Source organism: Haliotis rubra, unplaced genomic scaffold (genome assembly GCF_003918875.1).
Source record: "Haliotis rubra isolate DU_JTF1 unplaced genomic scaffold, ASM391887v1 Scf7, whole genome shotgun sequence".
Taxonomy (NCBI): domain Eukaryota; kingdom Metazoa; phylum Mollusca; class Gastropoda; order Lepetellida; family Haliotidae; genus Haliotis; species Haliotis rubra.
The window spans coordinates 2,832,316-2,852,067 of record NW_025767412.1 but is presented as its reverse complement, the minus strand read 5'-3'; the positions used below and the strand labels follow the sequence as shown (position 1 = coordinate 2,852,067).

The 19,752-nt window shown below is 41.1% G+C and overlaps 1 protein-coding gene across 1 annotated transcript; it reads right to left on the bottom strand.

The window, feature by feature from the left end:
• Positions 1-13,020: 13,020 nt before the first annotated feature.
• LOC124258679 (cytochrome P450 7A1-like) lies at positions 13,021-19,319 on the bottom strand. Its single transcript, XM_046692750.1, has 5 exons — positions 19,254-19,319; positions 17,299-17,521; positions 15,536-16,470; positions 15,211-15,389; positions 13,021-14,455 (listed from the first exon to the last, which is right to left on the bottom strand). Exons 2-5 carry the CDS (start codon positions 17,376-17,378, stop codon positions 14,153-14,155), a joined length of 1,497 nt encoding a protein of 498 aa, XP_046548706.1. The 5' UTR covers positions 17,379-17,521; positions 19,254-19,319; the 3' UTR covers positions 13,021-14,152.
• Between the last annotated feature and the right edge of the window lie 433 nt (positions 19,320-19,752).

The window sequence follows — 19,752 nt, the reverse complement described above, 5'->3', positions numbered from 1 at the left end:
AATACAATGAACCCGTGAAAATCCGGGATAGAACTCGTCTACAGCAACCCATGTTTGTCGTAAGAGGCGACTAACGGAATCGGGTTGACACATGTCATCGTATCCCAATTGTGTAGATCGATGTTCATGCTGTTGATCACTGGGTTGTTACTGATCTGGATTGACTGGTCGTGACTCGATTGTTTACACACAGCCGCCATATAGCTTGAATACAGTTGTGAGATATATGTCACCTTGCCGTCGACAGTTAACCGTGGTATATCTGTCATATTGCTGACAACAGGCCGTTGTGAGATACGTGTTATATTGCAGTCTACAGTTAGCCGTGGTATATCTGTCATATTGCTGACAACAGGCCGTTGTGAGATACGTGTCATATTGCCGTCTACAGTTAGTCGTGGTATATCTGTCATATTGCTGACAACAGGCCGTTGTGAGATACGTGTCATATTGCCGTCTACAGTTAGCCGTGGATTTTCTGTCATATTGCTGACAACAGGCTGTTGTGAGATACGTGTTATATTGCCGTCTACAGTTAACCGTGGTATATCTGTCATATTGCTGACAACATACCATTGTGAGATATGTGTCATATTGCCGTCTACAGTTAGTCGTGGTATATCTGTCATATTGCTGACAACAGGCCGTTGTGAGATATGTGTCATATTGCCGTCTACAGTTAGCCGTGGTATATCTGTCATATTGCTGACAACATACCATTGTGAGATATGTGTCATATTGCCGTCTACAGTTAGTCGTGGTATATCTGTCATATTGCTGACAACAGGCCGTTGTGAGATACGTGTCATATTGCCGTCTACAGTTAGTCGTGGTATATCTGTCATATTGCTGACAACAGGCCGTTGTGAGATAGTGTCACATTGCAGTCTACAGTTAGCCGTGGTATATCTGTCATATTGCTGAGAACAGGCCGTTGTGAGATACGTGTCATATTGCCGTCTACAGTTAACCGTGGTATATCTGTCATATTGCTGACAACATACCATTGTGAGATATGTGTCGTATTGCCGTCTACAGTTAGTCGTGGCATATCTGTCATATTGCTGACAACATACCATTGTGAGATATGTGTCATATTGCCGTCTACAGTTAGTCGTGTTATATCTGTCATATTGCTGACAACAGGCCGTCGTGAGATATGTGTCGTATTGCCGTCGACAGGTCGTTTTGGTATATCTGTCAACGTCTTTCATGTGGTCTGTTAAAAACTCCATGCACTGTGTATAAATTCTGCACGGATTTTTGCAATACTGGCTCCCGACTCGATATAATGAAACAAATGTTTTTAAGATTTGCAGGTAAGTTTACAGGTTTTCCCAACTCTGGCACTGACACACGCATGGGTTGTACATAATCAAATGTTACCGTATAATGTAAGCTTGACCACCTTTGACTGAAATATCGGGTTTATGGCAGTTTCTGCACTGACTCTAAATGTCAGTCAATATTTCTTTTCGGTTGTGGGGACTTCGTGTTCAGATAAGTCAAAGAATATATTGATTCTTCAGAATGATATTGGATAGATCATAAAATCTTTCTCATATCGTGATAGTTTGTTGTGTGCTGTTTACTGACGCCTTCAGGAATACTCCAGCTTTCTGATGACGCTCTGTAATATATACTTCGGATAACTGTACTCTAGGCCATGTGGTCATTCTACTGAATATAAAGATTGATTGATATTCAAACACATGCAGTAAACGCACAAATATATCAAAACAGACAGAGTTAGACGGGGAGGCAGATAGACACACACAGACAGACACACAGACACACAAACAGACAGAGTTAGACAGGGAGGCTGACAGACACACACAGATACACAAACAGACAGAGTTAGACAGGGAGGCAGATAGACACACACAGACACACAAACAGAGTTAGACAGGGAGGCAGATAGACACACACAGACACACAGACAGACAGAGGACAGAGAGTCACATAGAAACGCGCAGAAACATAAAGAGACAGACATATAGACAGACAGGCAACAGACACACCAACAGATACCGAAACGAAACAGACACACACGGACACACACACACACACACACTCCCCTCCCCCCTCCAACTCATCACACACACCTACACGCGCTGCAGAAAATGTATCACATATCCTACAGAACCACTGACACACACACACACACACGCACACACCACGCACACACGCTACATAAAATGTATCACATATCCTACAGAACCACACACACACACACACACACACACACACACACACACACACACACACACACACACACACACACACACACACACACACACACACACACACACACACACACCGGCGTCTAACTGTTGACAAGAATGTGGACAAATCACACCTCATCATGACGTCACTATTCATTTAACACTGTGGACAATAAAATCCTGTCCCCAACAAACGAGGGTTGGTATTGTGGCCGACGTTCTGTACACTGGGATTGTTCCTGTCAATCACCATGCATCAAGGTGTCAGTACAACACGAAGTACCTGTCAGATGAATAACCGACCTTCACAATCCGACACATCTAATGACCAGGGCAACTGGAAACCTCCTCACCTCAACTCAATCGCTACGGGTACAAGCGCCAGATGTCTTCCTTTCCTTTGATTCCACAGAACATCGTTTGAGGGTCGATGGTGCATTACTCAAAACAGACAGGAGCTACACGCGGTCTCTGTGCAACCCCTAGCTGGAACCTTACATGATGGAGTTTTTGTACTCCGTCAATGTTTAGCTTGCTTTCACAACGGGGCTGACTTTGTCAGGTATTTTTTAGGGTCGTTGACGATAGCACCTCCGACGAATCTGCTGTTCCTGACCTCGGTGTGAACGTTAACGATCATTCATATTTATTTACAGTAGTTGCAGATGTTTGGTCGAATACGTTACTGACATTGACCAGATGCCTGGTCGTGTTCGCTGATGAATACAGTCACCATCGCCACTATACCCGGGAAGATCCGGGTTAGAATTGATCTTCAGCAACCCATGCTTGTCGTAAGATGCGACTAACGGGATCGGGTGGTCAGGCTCGTTGACTTGGTTGACACATGTCATCGGAACCCAGCTGCGTAGATCAATGTTCATGCTGTTGATCACTGGGTTGTCTGGTCCAGACTCGATTATTTCCAGACCACCGCCATATAGCTGCAATATTGCTGAGTGCGATGTTAATCAACCAACCTACCAACCAACCATCACCACAGATTCTTTCCAGTGGATCCAGCGGTCAGCCCCTTTTTGAGTTGACTGCCCTTGCAAGGAACGAATGCAGGGGCTGACCCTAGGTAGTTTTGCGATTCTTCCTCGCTTTGTTTCTGCAACTGCCAGAGCAATGGATGCAATAACTAAATATTTATTTATTTTTGCCCTTGTTCTTCTAGCTGTTATAGAAACAAGGCAGGGAAGGTCCGGTTTTGTTTTGCCCTTCCCATTCAGTCGTATCTGTCCGTTAAAGCTACAGAAAAATGGGGACAGTAGCCCTAAAGTAGTTTGCCTGTTTTCGAACTTTCTGCGTCAGTCAAGCAAAAAGTACAGTGTGTCAAGGAAATAATTTCAGCCTTTTGTCACAGTCGAGGAAAATGACAGGGACGATAGTGGCCCAAAGTTGTCAGTCCCCACTCTTGAACATTCTGTGTCTGTCAAGGCAGTAGGAGCCGCCGCCGATGAGCTTTGGTTTGTGTTGAACCACCTGTGGCTGACAAGGCTAAAGTACAGTGAAGTTTGGGCCCTACTTAATCTGGCCTTTCCATCATTGCCCCTTTGTGTGGCCCCTGTAGGGAGTCTGCAAGGTAGAAGCGAGACCTATGATGACAGAGGCATTACGTCGTCCACGCACTGTTATCACACACATGCGGTCCATGATTTAGAAGAGGCTGGAGGACCGTTATGCCTGCCGTGTAATATCCCATCAAAAATATATTTCAGGGAACAATTTCTGCATCAAGTCACAAGGAGCAGATTTACGCCCTATTGCCACAATGAGTCGGGTTAAACTTGAACACAGTTGTTCTTGGAACGTAAACCAGAATTACGGTTCAATGGAAATAATTACAACATATGAATGGTGATGCGTGATAGATATCACCACCTGGGTGTTCATATGTTTTCAGCTCGATTTAAGTGAATAAAATGAGTATCAACAAATTGAAAAAGATGGCTACACTTAAAACTCCACATAACCCACGAACGTACTATAACACATTACCTGCTTTTAGCACTCTAAGCGCCACGACTTGTAAAGACTAAATGCCACGCCTTTCCTTCAAGAGTTTCGTGAATATAACTCGTAGTTGGTGACCTATATTATAGCACCTTTTACTGACAACGTTACTTTTCGTGGGAAAAGAATCAACACAAACTACAGTCTTTATCTTCATAGACAGTTTCGTAGATATTATAATTGCTGATTAACAACGATTCCACGCCTATCTTTGCCTGTATGTTAATTATGGCTAGTGACAAGATTACAAATTCTGCTCTAGTATGCTTATCGTTGCAGGCATCGGCATCTAGTTTAGCCCGTCTCATGGACTGCCGCCAATTTATGACACAGGGTGACCTTGACCTTAGCACACAACTAACGCCATCTAGTGGTTGGATCAGTCACGCCACCGAAGCCACGCTAATTACCATCTACCACTTTTCTTTGTGTTTCGCTTACAGGGGATGTTCAATGTAAACCGACAGAGACATTTCGACAACGGCAGAAACGTCATTCGAGGGTCGTGCATGCGCGAGAAAAGACCCGCCTTTTTTGATCGTCTGCTTTCCAGACGTAACATGTCTAGTTGATATCGTTAGTACCGTTGGACGAGGCCTCCACAGGGCAGACGTAGTCAAAAGCTATTTTAGTCCAACTTACTCTGTTGCTGTTCTTTCAAGAGATAAGTTTTCATACACAGTGTTGGTAAAGAGTTTACGTAAATTATCAACACTTTTCCTGAGAAATTATCTCCCTTTTATTGATTTAAATTATAACACCTGCACACGGTGCATGCTTGCTGTCGTTATACAGGTTCGTTACACAGTTGATTTGCTCGTATTGGGTGCTAGCGGTGTCTTGTCCCAATGGAAGTTTCCGCAAGATGGTTGAACGATTCGTTGAGCGGTGTATCAGCTGTTTCCCTATTACCTCCGCCAATAAACTGTTGCCTCTTTAAAGATGATCTCAACCATCTCCACTTCCTAGAGGATATGAGCCGTGATACTTGCTGATGTTACTTAATTAGGACACAGACCAAGCTCATGTTGTCTAATTCGGCCATGTTTGATTGATGAACCTTGAGGTCTTACCACCGGAAATGCTCCGACAATCGGCACTTCCGAATGTAATTTTACGACATTACGTAAAGGTACAAAGCTCACCTTCGGTCACGGGGGTGGGCAGCGTAGACCGTTGCTTGATTAAGTGCATTTATCGCGCTGCGTGTGTTTTATACCACACAATAAAAACGCCGTTAATAGTGACGGCAGTACGGCCCCGTCCATCTTTGCAGGAACATGTGGCGGCGAGTGGCGTTAGAACACCGAGACGACCCACCGCTGTATCTATTTTTCAAACTGTAATCTTTTCTTACATTAGTGAGACTTCGTCCAAAGCTTGTTCCTGTACATTTCAATAAACAAATATTTGAAAATAAACAAATTTAAGATACCAAATGAAGCCGATATTTATAAACCTGTTTTGTCATAATTAAACCATAAGGACAGCAATAAAGGTACAAAACATATTATGAAATCCATCTTCAATCTGAGGAAAAGTCTGAACCAGGTATGGGTTATTTGCCAACTTGAGAACATTTTATTTCCCATATTTGATGTCAATTCATTTTGAGTTATCTGAAAATAACTTTAGATCAAAAGTCTTTTCAAAGATATTTTACATAAAGGCCGAAACAGCTGAAGTGATTTGAGTTCCCTCTGTGTGAAGGCTAAGTAATAAATATGGTACTACGTGCTAGCACGGTGTAGGGATACGATCATGGGAGGGGGAAGGGGACGAGCTAGGGGGGTCATGGAGGCAGTGGCGATGTCTGACAAACAGGTGCCGAGGGAGCAGGACGTCGAGGACAGCTGGGAGACGATAACCACACTATAGATAAAACATACACTTCACTTGGAGCAGTTTAAAAAAAGAAAACCCAAATAGCTTTATAAGGCACCTGACAATTTCTTCTAAACATTTACGGGCAGTTAATTTACTTCTTGAATCACCGTTGATGTCTTGACACAAGCTTACAGGTTTCAGAACCACTTCTTGTATAAATCTGGTATCCATATGCAATATAGCATGCATTAGTAACATGAACAGATTGATCAAGTTATACTTTTTACATGCCGTGATGATATGACATCCTTTGGGTACTTTTGTCATGTGATACCTACTAGCTATTGTACGTCAGTCATGTGATACGTTCTTGCTATTGTACGTCAGTCATGTGATAACTTCCAGCTAATGTACGCCAGTCATGTGATACGTTCTAGCTGATGTACGTCAGTCATGTGATACCTTCTAGCTGATGTACGTCAGTCATGTGATACCTTCTAGCTGATGTACGTCAGTCATGTGATACCTTCTAGCTATTGTACGTTAGTCATGTGATACGTTCTAGCTGATGTACGTCAGTCATGTGATACCTTCTAGCTGATGTACGTCAGTCATGTGATACCTTCTAGCTGATGTACGTCAGTCATGTGATACGTTCTAGCTGATGTACGTCAGTCATGTGATACCTTCTAGCTGATGTACGTCAGTCATGTGATACGTTCTAGCTGATGTACGTCAGTCATGTGATACGTTCTAGCTGATGTACGTCAGTCATGTGATACCTTCTAGCTAATGTACGTCAGTCATGTGATACCTTCTAGCTAATGTACGTCAGTCATGTGATACGTTCTAGCTGATGTACGTCAGTCATGTGATACGTTCTAGCTGATGTACATCAGTCATGTGATACCTTCTAGCTAATGTACGTCAGTCATGTGATACCTTCTAGCTATTGTACGTCAGTCATGTGATACCTTCTAGCTAATGTACGTCAGTCATGTGATACCTTCTAGCTAATGTACGTCAGTCATGTGATACCTTCTAGCTATTGTACGTCAGTCATGTGATACCTTCTAGCTAATGTACGTCAGTCATGTGATACCTTCTAGCTAATGTACGTCAGTCATGTGATACCTTCTAGCTAATGTACGTCAGTCATGTGATACCTTCTAGCTAATGTACGTCAGTCATGTGATACCTTCTAGCTAATGTACGTCAGTCATGTGATACCTTCTAGCTAATGTACGTTAGTCATGCAATATATCCTAGCTAATGTACGTCAGTCATGTGATACCTTCTAGCTAATGTACGTTAGTCATGCAATATATCCTAGCTAATGTACGTTAGTCATGCAATATATCCTAGCTAATGTACGTTAGTCACGCAATATATCCTAGCTAATGTACGTTAGTCACGCAATATATCCTAGCTAATTATTGTAAGTCAGTCATGTGATACGTTCTTGCTATTGTACGTCAGTCATGCAATATATCCTAGCTAATGTACGTTAGTCACGCAATATATCCTAGCTAATGTACGTTAGTCATGCAATATATCCTAGCTAATGTACGTTAGTCACGCAATATATCCTAGCTAATGTACGTTAGTCACGCAATATATCCTAGCTAAATTGTACGTTAGTCACGCAATATATTCTAGCTAATGTACGTTAGTCACGCAATATATCCTAGCTAATTATTGTTAGTCAGTCATGTGATACGTTCTTGCTAATGTACGTCAGTCATGCAATATATCCTAGCTAATTATTGTAAGTCAGTCACGAGATAGCTTCTTGCTAATGTACGTCAGTCACGAGATACATCTTGCTAATGTACGTTAATCATGCAATATATCCTAGCTAATGTACGTTAGTCACGCAATATATCCTAGCTAATGTACGTTAGTCACGCAATATATCCTAGCTAATTATTGTAAGTCAGTCACGAGATAGCTTCTTGCTAATGTACGTCAGTCACGAGATAGCTTCTTGCTAATGTACGTCAATCATGCAATATATCCTAGCTAATGTACGTTAGTCACGCAATATATCCTAGCTAATGTACGTTAGTCACGCAATATATCCTAGCTAATTATTGTAAGTCAGTCACGAGATAGCTTCTTGCTAATGTACGTCAGTCATGCAATATATCCTAGCTAATTATTGTAAGTCAGTCACGAGATAGCTTCTTGCTAATGTACGTCAGTCATGCAATATATCCTAGCTAATTATTGTAAGTCAGTCACGAGATAGCTTCTTGCTAATGTACGTCAGTCACGAGATAGCTTCTTGCTAATGTACGTCAATCATGCAATATATCCTAGCTAATGTACGTTAGTCACGCAATATATCCTAGCTAATGTACGTTAGTCACGCAATATATCCTAGCTAATTATTGTAAGTCAGTCACGAGATAGCTTCTTGCTAATGTACGTCAGTCATGCAATATATCCTAGCTAATTATTGTAAGTCAGTCACGAGATAGCTTCTTGCTAATGTACGTCAGTCATGCAATATATCCTAGCTAATGTACGTCAGTCATGCAATATATCCTAGCTATTGTACGTCAGTCACGAGATAGCTTCTTGCTAATGTACGTCAGTCATGCAATATATCCTTGCTAATGTACGTCAGTCACGAGTAGATAGCTTCTTGCTAATGTACGTCAGTCATGCAATATATCCTAGCTAATGTGTACGTCAGTCACGAGATAGCTTCTTGCTAATGTACGTCAGTCATGCAATATATCCTTGCTAATGTACGGCAGTCACGAGATAGCTTCTTGCTAATGTACGTCAGTCATGCAATATATCCTAGCTAATTATTGTAAGTCAGTCACGAGATAGCTTCTTGCTAATGTACGTCAGTCATGCAATATATCCTAGCTAATTATTGTAAGTCAGTCACGAGATAGCTTCTTGCTAATGTACGTCAGTCATGCAATATATCCTAGCTAATGTACGTCAGTCATGCAATATATCCTAGCTAATGTACGTCAGTCACGAGATAGCTTCTTGCTAATGTACGTCAGTCATGCAATATATCCTTGCTAATGTACGGCAGTCATGCAATATATCCTTGCTAATGTACGGCAGTCACGAGATAGCTTCTTGCTAATGGACGTCAGTCATGCAATATATCCTTGCTAATGTACGTTAGTCACGAGATAGCTTCTTGCTAATGTACGTCAGTCATGCAATATATCCTAGCTAATGTACATTAGTCACGCAATATATCCTAGCTAATGTACGTTAGTCACGCAATATATCCTAGCTAATTATTGTAAGTCAGTCACGAGACAGCTTCTTGCTAATGTACGTCAGTCATGCAATATATCCTAGCTAATTATTGTAAGTCAGTCACGAGATAGCTTCTTGCTAATGTACGTCAGTCATGCAATATATCCTAGCTAATGTACGTCAGTCATGCAATATATCCTAGCTAATGTACGTCAGTCACGAGATAGCTTCTTGCTAATGTACGTCAGTCATGCAATATATCCTTGCTAATGTACGGCAGTCATGCAATATATCCTTGCTAATGTACGGCAGTCACGAGATAGCTTCTTGCTAATGTACGTCAGTCATGCAATATATCCTTGCTAATGTACGGCAGTCACGAGATAGCTTCTTGCTAATGTACGTCAATCATGCAATATATCCTTGTTAATGTACGTTAGTCTTGCAATATATCCTAGCTAATGTACGTCACCTATGTGATAGCGACTTGCTAATGTATATCAGTTATGTGATACGTTCTAGCTAACGTCAGTCATGAGATACCTTCTAGCTAATGTACGTCAGAATTGTAATAGTTTCTACCTGACGTACGTCAGTCATGTGCTATTCTTTAACTGAGATACGTCATTATTGTGATACCTTCTAGATGAAGTACGTCAGTATTGTGATCCTACCCAGCATAGTTTGGAAGGTCGAAAATATGATCCAACGTGAATGTGTCCAGCTATTATGTAACTGTTTCTAATCATATACAACATTGAAGAACCCGATGGATGGAATCATCAAATATTCTGCTGACACATTTCACTTTCTGCTTTAGAAAAATAAAAAACACAATATTTCGTATAAACATGATGTTGACTGTAGCAGATTATGTGAAATAATGGAAAGGTTCTCAAAATGAATAATTTCGCAGCGAAAAGCAGTTCTCACGTGATGTTCAATCAGGGAATATTTAAACATTTAGCATAATGGGCTTTAAAACGTTTTAAGACCTGTGATCAAATAAACTGTTTCAAAACCAAATCAGTTCCCAAATGTTGCATAAAATCGAGAAATAAACTTTCTCCCTTTTGTCCCAACAGTGCAGGGGGTCGCATCACGTGACCACACAAACCTTAATCGCATCAGTTCCTGTGAGACCGTTCCTCGTTATAGAAAAGAACATTGTGTTAGGTACACAGACAGCCACCGTTAATCTTAACTCATATAGGAAAGCAGTAAGCGACACAACTCTGAATTTAAGCCAATACAGCGGCCGTTCGCCCGCCACATACAATAGAAGCCAATAGCTTCGCGCGTTGTCGAGGCGTCCTTTGTGCGCTAAAGTGGGAATTAGTGTAGGGGCCTCTCTTGAAATGAACAGGCCGTTTGTTTCACCAGTATATCAATCTTACCATGTACATTTCAGGAAATTAATATTTTTCAATATCGCTCAGTTAGACATTTCCTGAACAATATCAAAGTCGGCTTTGTAGTTCAATCGTTATTTTAGTTAATCCATTCGGCGGACTGCGTTGCCCGTTCTGTGGTAGAGAAAGAGGCGGGCACTGGCTGCCATTCATATAAAAAACATCCTTCATTTCTTCCACTTGCAGGATTATAACTCTCAGAATTATCAGCTTCCTATTTTTATATTAAATCCAAATCCGATTTCATTTGAAACATTTCTAAGCCTATTACTTCATTCAAAAGAATTAAGAATCGTGTTTTTATGTCCTTCTTTTGATAGCCTTGCATTAGTTGGAATATGAAGTGTGTGTGATGTTTATCTTGAACCACGCCCTCTACCGTGTGGAAATGTAGTCGTCGTTACAGGGTGCTGTTCCGCCACAGGTTTGTCAACGCTGACGCCGAGTGCAAATAGAAACTGTACAAATTGCATAAACATTACGTTGAAAGAAGAATATTCTTGGTGCTGCCTCTCTGACCGTGCATGACAACAAGTAAAGTAGAGTAACAAACTCCGATTTGTAATTTCTTAACAGTTTTAACTTAACCGTATATATTTCTTTGTTGATGGTATTTCTTTATAGAGAAGGATGAAGTATGATAAAAACCCGTAGGAAATGTCAAATTAAAATATGTTAAAATTATCACACATACTGAAGTGGATGATAATAAAACTGATTTATTTCCCCCTATTACCCAAGAGTGTTGTCTGGCATCTTCAAGTACACCAGAATATATAACGTGATTGAAAAGGCCGATTTTACCAACTTCTGGAGAAAATCAGTGATCCCGATGATTGTTTATCGTGTTTTCTGCCGACATTGTCTACGTCCCTGGAAGGATCATCCTGGGTCACCGACTTGGTCAAACGGCTACCTAAATGTGCCTTTATGACTCATACTGCCCTTACAACTAGACATGCATGTGTTGAAATATACGGAGTTGTATTCTCTATTATATAAATATAACTTTCTTTGCCTACTTTTCTTAATTATGCCGAGTACATGGACCAAACAGCATCCTCAGCCAACCTCGGCATTTGACAGTTGGGTGAAGAAAATGTTTTAATCGAAAGTTATATTTTTGCCCTCGTTTTCTGAAATTGATAGTTTTTACTTACGTATAATTTATGTTTCAACAAATGTGACAAATGGATTAAACATACGTTCAGCGATAGGTGTACTGCAAATTATTAGGGATTGTTAAGTTGATTAAATTGTGAGAATTTCTCCCAAAGCGTGACATTTACGAGGCACAGTACTAGTCATCTTATAAGTGACACTTATCTTTAAAACATGCGCGTTATTGAATTTTATAAAATCTAAATTTGGGATACCGAAGTGATCGCATGAATATTCCAAACATTTAAATTACTCCATTCCAGTACAGAACAGTAAAGCGTATTTTCTGAATTAACTAAACATTGACACGCGTGACAATTCAAGGCAATACAAACGTATCAAGAACGTACGTTCCCAACAAAAAACGGGCCTTCAGCTCCACTAGTAGAAACATAAATACTGGGAATTTTACACTAGTTCTAGATATATTTTTGGAACGCACAGAATAATACAAATTTCAGATGTGCTGTTGATTTACGTATTTGTCAATTACTGAGGAACGGTTTCACATATTATGAAGAACTATGGACCGGCAGCTAATTTATGCTATCTTCTCATGATTTAAAAAAGCAGTAAACATTAGTCTAAGAGACTATTATTATTATTCTTATTAGCATTATAAACGTTATTCCCTGATGTTTACGGGCGCGGAGAAATATATCCTATTCTACAGCGTACGACTCCGAGACAGCGGGTCTTGCTACAGGGTTGAATACAACCAGATATACCCTAGTAGATCTGTCGTAATTGTTCGCGTTAACCAGCTAATCCCACCGTTGTCTGTACGTAAGCTGGAATATGCTGACTGTATCAGGTATTGTTATCAGCTGATCACGGACAGGTAGATATGGTTCTGGTAAACATTCCCAGGTGTAATTACAGGTAGATAATGCAGATGAGAGACGCATGACAAATGTCTATTACAAGAAATGACGGCGACGCTCTTAAAGATAAATATTCACAAACGCCATGCTCGCTAAAACCTGGCGTTACCGCCGCGATCAAGGACGGCAGCAATAACTGCCCGTCGTAATGGCCTCCTCCGTGTATGATAAGCGTTATGACACTCAAAGTAAAAACATTAGCATTCATTTCTCAATAAATTATTTATTATTGTTCAGCACCAGATGAAGAAGTAGTGAGACGAAAGATAAATAAATTTATATATATACAAAATAAATTACATGTTACATTATACATATGGTATTATGACAGAGGATGTTCAACGTTCATGAAAATCGATAGAAAAAACATTTTCAAAAATGCACATTATTGTTGATATACGAAATATCGGTTCTAACATCTGTCACTTGTAAACATTTCCACAACGTATGTGATCACAAAATCAGTATAACATTTTGAATGTTTTGATATAGGGTAAACATAATCAATTTCAATAAATAAAAATATGTTAATGAATGTTTCGCGGATTATGTAAAAATGAAATAAACAAGTGATAATTAAAGATATGGTAATGAAACTATCTGGACGCAAGAAAGTCACGTGCTTTGTTCGTTCATATTTTCAGGAATCGGCAGTCGCGCATTGCATCAACAAAAACATGAAACACAGTAACAAATTGGAAAATTAATAAACAAACTTGACACAATTTGTCAAGACTCCTAGCAATGCATTTCATATCGTATTTTTATACATTAACTATTAAATATTTTTACGTGACAAATTCATATTTTGGTATTTATATAGTTTGTCAAACTCAATGAAACAAGCCTTCATCTCGATTCCTGATGTGATGTAGTAAGTCTGTACAGTCATAGGATGGGGGAGGGATGGGGACTCAAGTCTTTACCACGCTAAAACAAGGGCGTGGTTATCACTGCGCCTGACTACTGCAGACTAGATAGGCTATAGTTTACCACTTTGGTCCTCGCCACACAACCAGCACATTCATCACGTGTCCATTTTCGAAAACGAGGCATCTCTGGTAGACGCTGTCTCTTTGGTCAACCACAGCCTTGTCCATTTTCACTTTTGCACTTTTACCCGTAAGATACTGTACAATAAATGCAACTCCAGCAACAATGCCTGTCTGTTACAGTCTTTGTTCATGCAGACAGAAGGGTAGAAAAAGTCAAAAAATCTCAGCGACATTTTCTCCGCGTTGATTGCCTGCGCTATGGCGCTCTTCATACTGAGATTCATGCTGAACATTCAGTCGGTTCATTCACAAAAATACTTTTGACTCACAAGTGTTCAATAAATTAGGAATATAATACAGGTGTCTTTGTATAACGCATTGCTTTGTGGGTATTAGCATGATCTCTTGGAAACCAAATCGAGTTCATGGGAGTTTTCCAGAAGCCTGTAGCGAACTTGGACGTCGTGCACGGGAGGCAATATTTCATGTCCATAGAAATTCACATCGGGGATAGTGCTTTCACCGTCTAAGAGTTCCATCTCAAAGCTGTTGATAAGGTTCAGCAAAAACCACTTGATTTGAAGAAGGGAATACTTTTTTCCTGGACATAGGGATCCGAAGGCGATGATTGGGTGCTTCAGCTCTTTGCCATTCTTGTAGAATTTGGCATCGACAAAACGGTCGTATTTGAACTCCTGTAGACAAAGACATAAAGACTTGTTAGAAGAGCCTTGCATGACACGGGGTTTGTACACATGCGCGTTCCTCGTCCCCCCTCGCCTTTCCCCCTAGCGTTCATGTTTATCAAACTGCTGCCCCGACCCAACAAGCCCCTAGGCAATGCGGATCCCTAAACAAAACATTGGTTAAGGTGAAAGTTCGTTGGGAGCTGCTCAACTATAATTACACCGAGTATCAACATCGCGCTGCAAATATTGAGTTTTGTGTGACTTTCCCTCAGAATTTAAACACTTCCCCTCTTCTGAAACTCGCTGGACCAAAACAATATCACGTGCAATAATACAATATAACGTTTTTCCTGCATGGCACTTCCGGTAAGTTAGAAATTTCGTGTAATTTTTTTAACATTTCTGCCTATGCTCGAAATCCGTGTTGGTTCAGCAAGCAAACGCTTTTTAATAACAAACTCTAGGAAGTATAGCTGAGGCTATTTTTAACAAGAGTTTCTTTCTAAATAGTTCGTCGCCACTTTATTTACCTTTAAAATCAATTTCAAAGAGGCAAAAAGTTTAACTACACAGACCCAAATACTTTTCAAATTATTCGAAATCAAGCTAAACATGTAATTCCATTTCCTTAAGGGCGTGCTATACGAAACCCGACAAGGCAGCACCCCAAGCATTTCCCCAGATAATATTTTAAGTTTGATACACCACGATACAAATTTGAAGAATTAATCTGTAATTACTGAGGACAAGGTAATACATACCTCAGGATCTTCGTAGATTTCAGGATCCATATGGATTGCAGGTGGGTAGATGGCAACACGGTCACCCTGTCGACAGCGGTAGGTACCTCCAGATTCCAAGGTAAAATCCGTATCCTCAGCAATATATCTGACCATGAACACCCCACTCGTGATGCGGAGGGTCTCCTTGATAAAACTGTCTGTAATTACAAAAATAAGTTCGTCAGTTTAGGTAAACTTAATTGAAAACAATGCATTAAAACAAGTGTAATTTTCAAAAATAAGTATACATCACCCATGATTATTCGTTTATAAAATGAATTTTTTAAGCGTAAATTATATTTACCTAGAAGAGGCAGCTTGTCGAATTCCTCCATGAGAATCTCCACCTTTTGTCCTGTGGTAAGTGCTCGTTTGTCTTCCACGAACTCTCTGATTTCTTCAGCAAGGGCTGCATGAGCTTTCTTGTTCTCTAGTAGTTTGTAGAGGCACCAGAAGGCGAGGCGGAAGGTGTTGTAGTTGACGTGGAGGAACACGAGGTTGTGGCCGATGATGTCCTGCTCGCTCTGAGCGTTATCCTTCATGAAGCCCGTGGCGAATTTGATGTACTCCGATACCCCCTCCCTCATAAGCATATCCTCTGAGCTGGGTTGCTGGCACAGAACCTGTAGGGCTTTGGTTGCCTTGGGGAACAGTTTGGCGGGAAGGCCTAACCACATATAGTTGAAGTATTTGTGGAAAACGTCAAAACTTTTGTGAAACATTTGGGGCTCGAATTCAGCCTGTGATTCTCCGTGTCCAAATATGGTATAGAATAGAGCTGCGAAGATAGTTTTGGAAGTAAGTGTCCTGAGGCCGTCGTGGCCCCACTGGTCGCCCACTGTCTTCACAACGTTACCGTTGACATCCAAGTTGGTGACTTTGTCGAAAGCATTCCGTAAATTGTCCGAGAAATTCTTCATCCCGCCATGGAGGTGGCGCCCATTGACTTTTTTACCAGCCTCGCTCAACATTTTGCGTGCATCGACAAGTTCGAAACTAAATACATTATGGTTCACCTGTCTCTGAATAGGGTCGAAGTCAAATCGGCGTTCCTTGGTCAAGTTTTCGTATGAATGAGGGTCCATGACAATGGTGACGTGTTGGTTGAGCAGCCGGATGGTGAAAATATCCCCGTACGTTTTCTTGCATTTGTGGAGGAATTTGACGGCGTGCTGAGCAAACTCAGCGCCTGACCCCAGGAGAAAATTGCCGGGAACCAGGGGAGGTTCACCCTCTCGTCTGTAACGTAGAAAAAGCATAAAATCAATCGTTTGAAACAACCGGTGAAACGTTAGCAGGATGTAACCCCCCAAACCTATAGGAAGACGTCTACGATATGAAAGCGTATCTTCTTTCATATAGAATCAAAATGTAAGTGTATCTTTGGCAGTTAGGGTTTACGATTCCATATGTGCCGAGCGTGAGACAATGAGGGGGTGGGGTGAAGGGGGATGTGCTGGCTGTTGTTACAACGTTCGGTACGGGCCGCGCTGTCGTACCGGAGTGAAGCGACTGTATATGGCCCGTGCCCCCTGTCTCGGAGCGCTCAAGACGCCGGGGGGAAACGCGGGGAGGAGAGGGCATACCTAACTTTAACCTTACGTCCTAGATCCAGTTCATATCATATATTAATAAACTAAATCAGAAAAATACTTGCAAATTTACCGAATTTACATTTATTATCGAACTATGCATTTACAGACCAATGTCTAAGCGATCGTTAACTGCCTGGTATAACCCGGCCGCGAAATCCCCTACCGACAATAAAGGTACGATATCGCAGTTTCATCCAGCTAGCTAAGCAGTTTATTATCTACTAAAAAAATATTCAACCGCACGTGACGTTTGGATAAATGTGAATCACGCGTGGGTTATAATAAATACTATACAAATGCCAAATTACGGTAAAAAAATCATTAAATTATGTTCGCAAATTAAAGAATTATCAAAAAACATAAATTTCAATTCAAGTTACATAGTCATTCGGCAAAGGGTAATAAAAATGATATAAAACCCAAATCCGTTATTCAACATTTGTCATATATGTCAAGCTGTATTTCAACGTACCTTCTCCTGTAGAGAAATTTGAAGTATGCCGCCGTCATTCCAACGACTAAGGCGGCCAGGTATACCGATAATGCGGCCATTGCGTCTATCTCTTTTATACAAAGATGCGGTATGGAAACTCAGTGTTGCAAGTCACAAGTAGTAGAAGCAGTAACTGTCACAGGACGATCCGTGAGTCCGTATGTTCAGTAGTCGGTACGTACTCCAGAGAGGTAAATACACGCTGAAATAAACAAAACGGGATGAGTATGTTTTGATGTTATAGATTATAGAGAAGCGATGACATTGCAAAATTAAGCTTGTCAGGTGACTTTTGAGACAGATCATCAGACTGGCTCCCATATTAAACAGTTCACGTAAAGGAAATCTATTTTCAAAGATGTGTGCTTGGAATAGACATTTGAGACAGCACCTGTGACTATCCTGATATATACTATGTCATCTGATACCCGACAATGCGTCATACTGGCCGAGAGTATGGCCGGCTTTCAACTTATATATTAAACTTGTTAGGTCATAATAAAAGAGTAATTATGTGTTTATTACTGAGTAGCGATAGACAAACGGCGGCGAAATTTTTAATTTCCGTGTGTCCACACGAATACGAGCGCCTTGCCTAGCAGGTGCTGAACAGGTGCCCGAGCGAGTACATGGCAACTTTGTACCACCTGTTAAAAGAGCCGTGAATACGGCAACATTGACTACAGCGCGAGGAAACAGTTTCTCATCTAGTACGCGAATCACGCCTGATACTGCTTATCAGGACAAGTGTTGACGTCGAGAGCCGATATCTGCTGTAGAATACCGTATGTGGGTGGAGAGCCTATATGATCACTCCTAGTATATATCGATCTGACACAACATGCACACAATTCATAAATAGTGTCTCACCAGCGTTTTACTCATCAACGTGCTGACATAAACAGCCGAAATAGGATTCCACTCATTGGGAAGCCCGTGGTTTATTCTAGGTCTCCAAGAAAACCTGGGCCAAAGTTGACATATGAAACGGAACGCATTGATTATGTTAACCGTGCGGGGTAAGACGTCCGTTACAGGCACTGCGACACATATAGGGGGCCCTGATTGTAACGGTAGAAACTGGCCTCTAACAAATCGCGCTAACATTGTATAACAGGAAAGGAAATGACATTTATGATATCAACTTTCTTTTTTTCTTCAAATGACAGGACCTTGAAAGCAAGCGCTTCGTCCCGCCGGCGTAGACGGAAGTACACCTGAGATAGGTGACAGTGTCTACGAGCCATGACTCACAGAAAACTGACAACCTTATTGAGCTGACAACGATGTAGCAGACGACATGTAGCACGTGGAGCAGACGACATCTGCAGTAACAGACGATAAATTTGTACAATTTCAAAATACCCCGCGAAATGACCACCCAGTTATTACCGGATCCTTCAGCTGGTCGAGCGGTATTACACACTCAGACTCTTTGTGTGTACACAATTACAAGAAATACCGTTACACCTTTACATCATGGTATAAACATAGCTCTAGCGTGTGTCCGCGCCGGAAAGCCCACAAGGAATACGCAACCGCATGAAATACGCTATACACCGGAGAACGTGCTTGTCAACAGATATATGAATGAAAGCACTTCGATCGGACCGTCCGACTGGCTATCACTGAATCACAGAAGATGACACTAACAATTTGCCACATCCAGAGATCTAAATTGATTAAATTGCCACACACATGTTACGAGCTAGGATAATAGTTTTAAACGATGACATTCTCCCTGTAACACAACTGTCAAAGCGAAACCCGAGAACACGTGTGTACAATGAACAGGTTACTAGCCGACGTGTTTCGCTGTAGAGTAAAAACGAGTAAACTGTGTCCCAATCGCCCAGAGATAGTCCATGGTAGACAAACGTACGAAATAGTACCATTGTCAAAGCCCAACTACACGGATTAAGTAATATACTTACTTTTTACAGCTGGGTTGAGGCTAGAAAGTCGCAGTGGATGTGAAGCGGCTTTCTGTGTCAACTCCATATTTATACGTTGGGGGGGCGGAGCCAAGTGTCAATCAAACTCGAGGGGTTTGCCAATCAGCTCGCTTCGCTTTTCTCATTTTGGCCAATGTGAACGGCAAGTCACCATATACCCGAATTATACCGTTTATTATCTCGGTTTTTAGGTAGTTTGGACCCCAATCTCAGATACGTTTCTTAATTCAGCAAACACTGTTTACATGGGCGGTGTTTCAATGCGGGATGCAGATATCTCGTACCCCATAACAATCGGAAGTAATTAATGGATTCCGGCGATTTCATGATTCGTCAGAAACTATTAAAACAAAGGTAAATCAAATTACGTTTTATTTTTAGATAGACATAACATGGAAGCGTATGATGATTTCCATTGTCTATATTAATCTGGGAGTAGCGATGGCAGGAGCGTGGTAGTATTAACCTCCATACGACA